Raw genomic sequence first — 11,512 nt, 5'->3', positions numbered from 1 at the left:
AAAAATATGTATTTTTATTGATTTCAGAGAGGAAGAGAGAGATAGAAACAACAGTGATGACAGAGAATCATTAATTGGCTGCCTCCTGCACACCCCCTATTGGGGATCAAATCTGCAACCCAGTCATATGTCCTGACCGGGAATCAAACTGTGACCTGGTTCATAGGTCGACACTCAACCACTGAGAGACACCGGCTCAACAAAATTACTTTTTAAATTGTGGAAAATATATAAGACCATAAAATGTACCATCTTAATCAGGTTAAGTATACAGTTCAGAGGCATCGAGTATTCTCATTGTTGTGCAACCATCACCACCATCTATTCCCAGCACTTTTCTCATCTTGTAAAATTGAAACTCTGCCCCCATCAAACACTAGCTCACCAGTGACTTCCCCCTCCTCCTAGTCCCGGGCCACTACCATTCTGCTTGTCTACTCTAGGGAGGACCTTATATGTAAATGGAATCATAGAGAATCTGTCCTTTTATCACTAGTTTATGTCACTTAGCATAATGTCCTCAAGGCTCATCCAGGTTGTGCTCTTGGGTTATTCTACCTTTGGGCTATCATGAATAGTGTGCTGTGAACACAAGTATATAAATATTAATAATTTTTAACAAGAGGCCTCACATTTTTACTTTGCCCTGAGCCCTGCAAATGACGCAGCGGTCCTGATTGCCAACTCCTCGAAGGCAAAAGCTTTGTCCTGTATTTTTCAGCCGCTCGGAGGACACCCAGTACATGAAGACAAACACAAGCAGCCTTCCTCTCTGCTCCACCTTAAGGGCTGTGTCAATCCCTCGCCTTATGGCTAACTCTAGTTAAGATTTCAAAATGGCCTTTTCATTGGGCACACAAGTGTAGAGGAATATGGAGATTTGCACAAAAGACACTTTGTGTCTCAGCACTGGCACCCACCAGTGAACCTGCCTGAGCCCCAGTATTCTGACCTGTAGAATGGGGTCGTGGGAGAAACTGTCAAAACTGGGGAGAGAACTAAGCAATAGATGTTAGGCTCCAGCGCCTCCTCCACCTCTGGATTATAACTCAGAGAAGTCAGGGACTCGGTATGAAACTTGAAAATAGATGTCAAGCCCCAGCCGGTTTGGCTCAGTGGATATAGCGTCGGCCTGCGGACTGAAGGGTCCCTGGTTCAATTCTGGTCAAGGGCACATGCCCGGGTTACGGGCTCGATCCCCAATAGGGGGTGTGCAGGAGGCAGCTTATCAATGATTCTCTCTCATCATTGATGTTTCTATCTCGCTCCCTCTCCTTTCCTCTCTGAAATCAATGAAAAAAATATATATATTAAAAATATATACATATTAAAAAACAGATGTCAAAATGCATACACCTCATACATTTTTTTTTTTACACACACATCTCATATGTGTGTGTTTTCTCCTCACCGGAGGATATGTTTTTTATTGATTTAGAGAGAAAGGGAGAGAGAGAGGAAAAAAAACACTGATGTGAGAGAGAAATATCAATCAGTTGCCTCCCATACACAACACTCCAACCAACTGAACCATCCAGCCAAGGCAGACATCTCATACATTTTTAAAACCTGTCTCCCCTTCTTACAAAAAAGCCTAGAGATTTGCAAAAGTGGAATTAATATTCTTTGAGTACTGGCCTCAGCTAAAGAGAACTCAGCTGGGTAATTTACTATCTCCTGCAGATATTACAAAGCTTTTGACAGACTGTGCTTTTCAGCGAAGGAAAGAAAATGTGGCCCTAACCGGTTTGGCTCAGTGGATAGAGCGTCGGCCTGCAGACTGAAGGGTCCCAGGTTCGATTCTGGTCAAGGGCATGTACCTTGGTTGCAGGCACATCCCCAGTAGGGGGTGTGCAGGAGGCAGCTGATCGATGTTTCTCTCTGGAAGTTAGAGTTTCTAACTCTCTATCTCTCTCCCTTCCTCTCTGTAAAAAAATCAATAAAATATATATATATTTTTTTAAAAAGTAAGAAAATGTGTCTCTGGCCATCTCAAGCATAACCTGATAGGCAAAGGCTGTCCCTTGCCGAGCTGGGAGGATAAATCAGGAGGGTTCTTGGCTTGGGAAAGCAGGTACAATGGACACCTTGCTGAGTCCACATTTTTCCTTTAATAGATAGCAAGGCCATTGGAGCAGCTCATTCTTTGTTTCAGAACTTTGGGGAATTCTGCTCCTTGGCAGAGGAGATCAGAAAAATGTGGCTGAATTGGTTTAATTTAATTAATTCTGCACAATTTACACAGGAAAAGCTATGAGAGATAAGGCACCCAGAGACTATGGAAATACACCCATAGAAGTTGGAATATATGCAAATGTCCATGAAAATCAAGCAGGTAAAATAGCTTTTGAGGTATTTTCATTGGTTTGGTTGGTTGGTTTTCATCTTATATTTTTAAGGTCATACAGACACACAGGTACAATGTTTCCTTCCCACTCCTGATGCCCAGTCCCACTTTCCAGGGACAATAACCAGTTTTTAAAATCTTTCTACAGATAGTCTATGCGTATGCTGACATCTAAACACATGGCAGAAATGGCAGCATGTCACAGAGAGGCTATTCTACATCTTGATTTTTTTTCCACTTAACAATATACCTCAGAAATTTTTTTATATCAGTTTGGAATGATCTTCACTGTGCCCCAAATCCCTTTATGATCACTTTTTATGATCACATCAAGGATGAGAAAGAATCATTGATTGGCTGCCTTCTGCACGCCCCACACTGGGGATTGAGCCTGCAACCCAGGCAGGTGCCCAAACCGGGAATCAAACCATTACCTCCTGTTTCACAGGTCAATGCTCAACCACTGAGCCACGTGGCTAGGCACCTTTTTTTTAAAATTGATTTTAGAGAGAGAGGAAGGGAGAGGGAGAGAGATAGAAACATTGATTTGCTGCCTCCTGTAGGCCCCCTACTGGAAACTTAGCCCTGACCTGGAATTGAACTGGTACCTCTTGGTGCATGGGGCGATGGTCAACCAATTGAGCCACCACACTGACTGGGCTATGATCACCTCTTAAAGCAGCCATCATACACTGCTTTACGGTAAACAGACCCACAGCCTTGGCCAACAAGAACAAATCCAGTCAACACTGAGGGCCAGCCATGTTCCAGGCACAGTGCTAAGCAATGTACCTGCCCTGTGCAACATAAACAGCCCTAACTCCCAATTTATGTCGTTCCCATTTTACAGAGGAGTCTGTGCCAGGCTTGGAACCAAGACAGTGTGTGTCCACAGCCCAAGATGGTAAGCACTCTCTGCAAAGTCCAGAGGCTACATGCCATTGCGAGAGCAGCTAGCTGAGCCACTGCCCTCAAGTGACCAGAGATTCCATTTATAGGCCCAATAACTCTGTTTCTTGTCTTTTGCCCAGAAACTGAACATTCTCATGAGATGCATTATGCCACCCCCATGTTCCTGGAGGTGATACCAGGTGAGCCACAGTTTGGGATAAGAGATACTATTGAATGAGACAGTGGTCCCTGTGAGGCCACCATATTCCAGGACTCTAGGAGCCCAAAAACTGGGTAGATGGGGACCACATGCACACCCAGGAGACAAAGAGTAATCAGTATCACGGCTCCTAACAAGGAAGAGGGAACGATGGGACAGGGAGAGTATCACATAAAACATTGAGAGGAGGATGCAGGGGCACTTCCAACCCATTTTCAATAACAAATTACTTGAAAAAGGTTAAGGGATTAAGAAGTACAAATTGGTAGTTACAAAATAGTCATGGGGATGTAAAGTACAGCATAGAGAATAGAGATAGTAATATTATAATAACTATGTCTGGTGTCAGGTGGCTACTAGAAATATCAGGAGAACACGATGTAAAGTGTATGATTATCTAACCACTGTGCTATATACCTGAACCTAGTACAAAATAATATTAAATGTAAACTGTAATTGAAAAATAATTTTATTTTTAAATAAAAATTTACTTGATATAGTCTAGGAAAAAAAGTTAATACTTGTTTGTCATTTCACCTTGCTACTAAAATAAAAAAATTTAAGCCACTCTATGGGTATATATTCTAATTTTACTAAATCATTTCTTCTTTTATATTTCAGAAGCCCATAATGATAATAAAACTGGATGTGTCTATGCTGAACTCAGCTTATGAAATTTAAAGATACAAACTACATCTCAGGGTAAGATAATTCTTACAAAGCTGATTTACATGAAGAAAAAGCAAACTTGATTGACACTTTAAATATGTTTGTATTGATTTCAGAGAGGAAGGGAGAGGGAGACAGATATAGAAACATCAATGATGAGAGAGAATCATTGATCAGCTGCCTCCGCACTGGGGATTGAGCCCACAACCCAGGCATTTGCCCTGACCAGGAATTGAACCATGACCTCTAGTTAATAGGTTGATGTTCAACCACTGAGCGACACCGGCCGGGCTTGATTGACACTTTAAAACATCTCTCTTGCCCAGCTGGTGTGGCTCAGCAAATGAGCCTCCACCTATGAATCAGGAGGTCACGGTTTAATTCCAGTCAGGGCACATGACCAGGATGTGGGCTCGATCCCCAGTAGGGGGCATGTAGGAGGCAGCCAATTAATGATTCTCTCTCATTGATATTTCTACCTCTCCCTCTCCCTTCCTCTCTGAAATCAATTTTTTTAAAATGTCTCTCCTGGAGTATTATGCTAAGTGAAATAAGTCAGTCAGAGAAAGATATCCCATGATCTCACTCATATGTGGAATCTCAGTAACAAAATAAACTGATGAACGGAGTGGATCCAGAGACTCCAAGACTGGAACAGAGTATGGAATCTCGGAGGGGAGGTGGGGGAGGGGGAGTGGGTGGGAGGTAATCAACCAAGGACCCTGTATGCATGTAGGCATGGCCCATCGACCAAAAAAATGTCTCTCCTGGTTACCTACAGTGAATCACTGATTTTTATGATTAAACACTATCCCGTTGGCACATTCAGGTACTGCCAATCCTGTCATCAGACAAGAGCTTTGTCAGGTGGGATCCTGACTGGTGACAGTTCTTAAATGCTTTTGCTATTTTTAGGCATGAACCGTTCTCCCCATTTCCACATCACTTAAAAAAGAATAACTGTTAGGCCACTGTGCTTTTTGTAAATGCATCCTGAAAACTTTATGGTCATCTTTCTGGTTTTCCTGGCCCCATGCCCATTAAAGCAAAAACACAAAGGTCTGAATTCTAAAACAAAAAACAGTGACCTTGAAAATGTGTCTGAGGAAAACAGTGCCTGCAGTCACCATGAGAGGCAGGCAAGATTACTTAACAAGTACGCACTTGTTACTCACTGCCATTGAAACTTGTTCTCAAATTTTCAGAGGCTGCAAAAATTTTTATTTATATTTTTATTTATTTTAGAGAGGGAGAGATAGAAACATCAGTGATGAGAGAGAATCATTGATTAGCTGCCTCCTACATGTCCTTACTGGGGATTGAGCCCCCATCCGGGCATATGCCCTGAGCAAAATCAAACCGGTGACCTCTTGGTTCTTGGGTCAAGGCTCAACCGCTGAGCCATACCCGGTTAGGCTGCAAAAATATTTATATTGATTTTTCAGGGATTTTCTGTCCTCAAGACTGAGCTAATGTCAAAGGCATGCCTATATGTGTTGCATAACCAATCAGTGTTTTGTGGAGAGAACAGCCCAGAGTTGAGTTGGTGGAGAAGAAAGAATGGATTAGTGTCCTAGGACTGGTAACCAATTATCATTAACTGGTGAATTAAAACAGAAATTTTTTTCTCACAGTTCTGGAGGCCAGAAATCCAAAATCAAGGTGTCAGCAGGCCCACACTCCCTCCAAAGGCTGTATGGGAGAATCCTTGCCTACCTCTTCATATCTGGTGGTTCCTGGTGGTTCTTGGTTCGTGGCAGCATCACTCCAATCTCTGCCTCTGTCTTCACGTGGCCTCTGCGATTCTCTTATAGAAAAACTGGTCACAAGATTTAGGAACCATCTGGATAATCCAGAATGACCTCATCTTAAAATCCTTAACCTAATTTCATCTGCAAACACTTTTTCCAAATAAGGTGACATTCACAGGTTCCAGGAGTTAGGACTTGGACATGTTTTTGGGGAGTCACTATTCAGCCCACTATAGGGGACAAATGAGAGAGAAATAACACCTATGTCATGGAGCTTCTGTGAGAGTCAATTCAGGCTTCTTCACGTCTTAACCTGAGCTCCTTCCTGAAGCAGAGCTGAGACAAGGCTTGGGTGCAAGTTGTTTATATGGGAGGTGATCCCCGGGAGCAGGAGAGTTCAGGGAGAGAGAAACAGGGAAGGAAAAGAAGGCAACAAAAAGGGTAGGGAGGGGCTACATCTACACAATGGAATACTATGCCGCTATAAAAAAGAAGGAACTTTTACCATTTGCAACAGCATGGATGGAACTGGAGAGCATTATGCTAAGCGAAATAAGCCAGTCAGAGAAAGATAAATATCACATGATCTCACTTATATGTGGAATATAATGATCAACATAATTTGATGAACCAAAATAAATCCAGAGACAAATGGCAGGGGAGGTGGGGAATTAGAGAGCAACAAAAGGACTTGGATGCATGCATATTATTAACATAACCAATGGACAGACACTGGGGTGGTGGGGGCTTGCCATGAGGTGGGGGGGAGTCAATGGGGGGAGGAGGAGACATATCTAAAACTTGAGACAATAAAAAAAAAGGGTAGGGAGGGGCTAGCAAATGAGTGACCATACTGGCTGGTAACTGGATTTGGTCCTATCTAGACCTCCCAAGGTCTTGAAGTGCAGAATGCTGCTGGGTTCCACAGCTTGTCCTCAAACTATCAATAGCCTCTCATTTTCTCCTTGCAAAGCTTCTAAAGCAGTTAGTAAAGCCAACCAACACCACCATCCATATAATTACCATTGCCCTGTGTCTTCCAATTGCTAGAACTATTGCATAACCTAGTGCTCACTATCTACTTCTGCAGTGGAAAATCTTAGTAAGTATGAAGCTATGGTGTATAAGGGTTATCACCACTCCCCTTACTTCCATCCAGGAAGTAATTCCCTTTCCCAGGGCTGATTTCTAGGACCTTCTAATACCCTGTCTTATCCTGGGCTAGCCCTGAAGGCAGAGCCTGAGATAAGATGATCTGGCAAGCCCTGGCCAGTGTTGCTCAGTTGCTTAAGCATTATCCCAAGGATTAAGAGGTTGCTGGTTCGATTCCCAGTCAGGGCACATGCCCCGGTTGTGGGCTCAATCCTCGGTAGTGGGTGTGTAGGAAGCATGTCATCGATGTTTCCCTCTCTCATCAATGTTTCTCTCCCTTCCTTGATCTATAAAAATCAATAAAAATATATTTTTTAAAAAGACCTTCCGGGCAAATAATTTATTTGTGAGGAAACAGGCATGAGGGACTGGAGGAAAAGCCAGTCCAAGGATGTATTGCTGTGTTGAGCACTGCTGTGGGCCATTGGGGCTTGATCCCACTGGAACCTGCTGAGGAATGAAAAAGATGTCTCTCAGAATTGTCCACTTGAGGAACATAGTGAGAAGCATGTATCCATTGGCTGAGGGCCACCCCAGGAGGTGAGGCACCCACTACCCCCACCCCCAGCCTGACTTCTGGGCTATGCATGTGGGCATTCCAAGCAGTCTTCCATTAGTGTCTCACCCAGGACACTGGGAAGCCCCAGGGCAGAAAATGAGTGGTATGTGTTGTACACTTGAAGCATGAAACTGTCAACACAAAGTGAGTGAAGTCGCAGATGCAGCTGGAGTAAGAGGTGAGGCCCAGAGGATGTGACACAGGACACAGAGGCGGCTGTTTTGCCATCTCTCAAACAGCTATAAGGGCAATAACTATCATGTGTTGAGCATGTAGCAGGTTCCAGGTACTTCACTGCTTCCTGTACTAATCCTCATGTAATCCTCAAAATCCCCTCCTCCCCCAGCTCCACCTCAGCCCTGCACAGACATCAGCAACCCCTGTCATGCGCCACCCACCATGGCTTCTGGATTGAATTGGGTAGGAAGGGAAGAAGAAAAGGAAGAGGAGAACCTACTGGATTTTCATTTCAGTACCTACTTTTCCATGTCCAGAAGTTTCACTTTGATTCTTTTATAAATCCACCAATCTTTTCAATATTTTTTGTTGTGAAATACAGCACACATTATATGGAGATGAATAAAAATATATATGCAGTTTAATAAATTATATCAAGTGAACACTAGTGATGAAATGTCACCAGCATCCCAGAAACCCTTGGCAGGTCTCTTCCCAATCACAACCTCACCGCCCCAACTTAACTACTTCTCTTTAATGGGATATTTAGGTGATTGTGAGTTTGGGGCTGTTACAAATAATGGTGCTATGCCTGGTTGGCGTGGCTCAGTGGTTGAGAGTTGACCTGTGAATCAGGAAGTCACAGTTTGATTCCTCATCAGGGTACATGCCTGGGTTTCGGGTTCAATCCCCAGTAGGGGGCGTGCAGGAGGCAGCTGATCAATGATTCTCTCTCCTCACTGATGTGTCTCTCTCTCTCCCTCTCCCCTCTCTGAAATCAATAAAAGGATATATTTTTTTAAAAAGATAAAAAATGAGGCTATGACTACTCTTACTGCATGTCTCCTGGTTCCCATGCACATGCAATCATGTTGAATATACGTAGGAATGGGTCATGGGGTATGTTTATCTCCAGTATAAGCAGACAAAGCCACACTATTTTTTTTCTTTTTTTTAAAACTTTTAATTAGAGCATTGTTGGATCTTAATATTCATCTTTATTAATTTTATCTGGAATGCATACATGTGGTGTTTTTTGATAGAGACAGATTTTTCTTTTTCTTAAAAATATTTGTATTGATTTCAGAGAGGAAGAAGAGATAGAAACATCCATGATGAGAAAGAATCATGAATCGAATTGGCTACCTCCTGCAAGTCCCCTACTGAAGATTGAGCCCACAACCCGGGCATGTGCCCTTGACTGGAATCAAACCTGGGACCTTTCAGTTTGCAGGCCGATGCTCTAGCCACTGAGCCAAACTGGCTAGGGCCACACTATTTTCCAAAGTGGTTCTATGTTGCCTGTTATATCATTCTATGATCAGACACCATGAATACAATCCTCCTGTGAAGGCTAAAGTCCCTAAGACAAAGTATCTGAATAAAAGTGCCTTTGGGGAGAACTAAGATTTTCTTCAGAAAAATCACTTGTAAAAAATAAATTTTTAGTTTCTCATAGTTACATTAAAACAAAGTATTGAACCCCAAACTACAAAAATAAAATTGAAAATTTTAGATAGACATATGATGGTAATATTGGTCGTTCAATTCTGAGACTGCTGTGATTACTATGAGACAAAGCAAATGGGCATGTCATGGCATTCCAGTATCCTCAATATTCTTGAGAACTGGGATTCTTGACATGAGAGGAGATACAACGTATGATAGAAGAGTTAAGTAAAACCCCTAAAGTGCTAAAGGGGCACGAAGGGACTTTTTCTCAGTGATGGAAATGTTCTATATTGTCATTATGGTGGTGGATACACATTTCTCAAAACCTGTATTTGTACCTTTAAAATAGATCAATTTATTGTATGTAAATTATATTAATAAAGTTGATTGAAAAACACACACATTTTGCAATCCTGAATTTAAATTGAAAATATCAGTGTGGCCTTAGCTGTTTTGGATCAGTAGATAGAGCACCGGTCTGTAGACCAAAGGGTTCTGGGTTCGATTCCGGTCAAGAGCACATACTGTGGTTGCAGGCTCCTCCCTGGTTGGGGCATGTGCAGAAGGCAACCAATCGAGGTGTTTCTCTCACATCGATATTTCTGTCTTTCCTTCTCCAACTCTCTCTAAAAATCAATGGAAAAATATCCTTGGGTGAGGATTAAAAAAAAAAGAAAGTAAGAAAATATTAGTGTGAATTCATTAATTTTTTCATTTGTGGGGAAATACACACACACACACACACACACACACACAATGTGTTTGCGAGCTCTACACACTGAAAAGGCATCCAATTTAGCATCCAAAAAATTAACTTTAAAGGTGATGAATCCAACGTTTATCCCAAACCTTTTCCATGCCTCTAAGCCAGTGGTTCTCAACCTTCCTAATGCCGCGACCCTTTATTACAGTTCCTTATGTTGGGGTGACCACCAATTTCATTGTTACAAATTGAACATAATTAAAGCATAGGGGTTGCAACCCACAGGTTGAGAACCGCTGCAGTCTAAGCAAACAGTAGATGAAACATTCTCCTTTATAGAATTACTAGAGGCCCAGTGCACAAAATTCGTGCATGGTTACGGTCCCTAGCAGCTGCCGGCTGCTGCCTGCCAGTCAGGGCCTTCCTTCGCACCCACCTTGGCCTGGCACCACCCGCTCACCTGCTCCACCGCTCTGCCCCAGTCCCGCTCTCATCGGGGCAGCAGCACCTCCACTGCCAGCACTGTGTTGCCAACATCCACCATGTTCCGCACTGCCCCCTGGTGGTCACGCACATCTAACTCCCAGGTAGGATGAACTCCCACCCGTAGGAACAATTTGCATATTAGCCTTTTATTATATAGGACTAGAGGCCCGGTACACGGGATTTTTGCAATCAGGAGGTTCCTCAGCCCGGCCTGCGCCCTGCACCCTATCACAGTTCGGGATGTCCTTGGTGCTGCTGCAGAAGCGGGAGAGGCTCCCGCCACCACCGCTGCACTCGCCAGGTGTGAGCCCGGCTCAGGGCTTCTGGCTGAGCAGCGCTCCCCCTGTGGGAGCACACTGATTACCAGCGGGCAGCTCCTGCATTGAGCATCTGCCCTCTGATGATCAGTGCACGTCAGAATGACCAGTCATTCCGCCATTCGGTCAATTTGCATATCAGCCTTTTATTAAATAGGATTCTAGCCAACAAAAGAAGAAGACAGAATCAGAATATCACCACTTTGCCATCTCTAATGAACTGACTGATCTAGGCATTGATCAATGACTGCTAGCATCCCCTCAAAAGAAATAACCAGCCTTAGCTGGTTTGGCTCAGCAGATAGAGCGTCGGCCTGTGGACTCAAGGGTCCCAGGTTCAATTCCGGTTAAGGACATGTACCTGGGTTGCGGGCACATCCCCAGTAGGGGGCGTACAAGAGGCAGCTGAATCGATGTTTCTCATCGATGTTTCTAACTCGCTATCCCTCTCCCTCTCCCTTCCTCTCAGTAAAAAAAATCAATTAAAAAAAAAAAAAAGAAACAACCAGATATTAATGACTTCTGATGGGCGATCACAACAACCTAAATAATCTTGCCACAAAAATTGAACTTAAAAGCTAATCAAGCCACTGGATTCTATTTCCAACCTAGAGGAACAGTTTAAATAAACTACATCCTGGGGATGTAATAAATAAAATCCAAACAGTAAAAAACCCGATAATAATCCAATTCTGAGAGAGAGAGAGAAAGAGAGAGAGAGAGGGAGAATGAATCTATAGGATAAGAGAGCTAACAACCAATTTCAATAAATTAATATGACACCCAAA

The 11,512-nt window shown here is 43.1% G+C and overlaps 1 protein-coding gene across 2 annotated transcripts in view; it reads left to right on the top strand.

Moving 5' to 3' along the window:
* MILR1 (mast cell immunoglobulin-like receptor 1) overlaps positions 1–6,324 on the top strand; it is an 11,969-nt gene extending 5,645 nt beyond the window's left edge. Inside the window, exons 5-9 of one of the 2 annotated variants that reach the window (XM_006776696.2) lie at positions 2,246–2,335; positions 3,198–3,251; positions 3,379–3,438; positions 4,080–4,160; positions 5,762–6,324. In XM_006776696.2, coding sequence (XP_006776759.1) covers positions 2,246–2,335; positions 3,198–3,251; positions 3,379–3,438; positions 4,080–4,132 — 257 coding nt within the window. In that variant the 3' untranslated portion in view covers positions 4,133–4,160; positions 5,762–6,324. The remainder of the gene's footprint in view (positions 1–2,245; positions 2,336–3,197; positions 3,252–3,378; positions 3,439–4,079; positions 4,161–5,761) is intronic. The other variant, XM_015572428.1, reaches the window with a different exon arrangement.
* The last annotated feature ends 5,188 nt before the right edge of the window (positions 6,325–11,512 follow it).

This window comes from Myotis davidii, unplaced genomic scaffold (assembly GCF_000327345.1).
Source record: "Myotis davidii unplaced genomic scaffold, ASM32734v1 scaffold69, whole genome shotgun sequence".
Classification (NCBI taxonomy): Eukaryota; Metazoa; Chordata; class Mammalia; order Chiroptera; family Vespertilionidae; genus Myotis; species Myotis davidii.
Note: the sequence above shows the minus strand (reverse complement) of the source record. Positions and strands in the feature narration are given on the sequence as shown.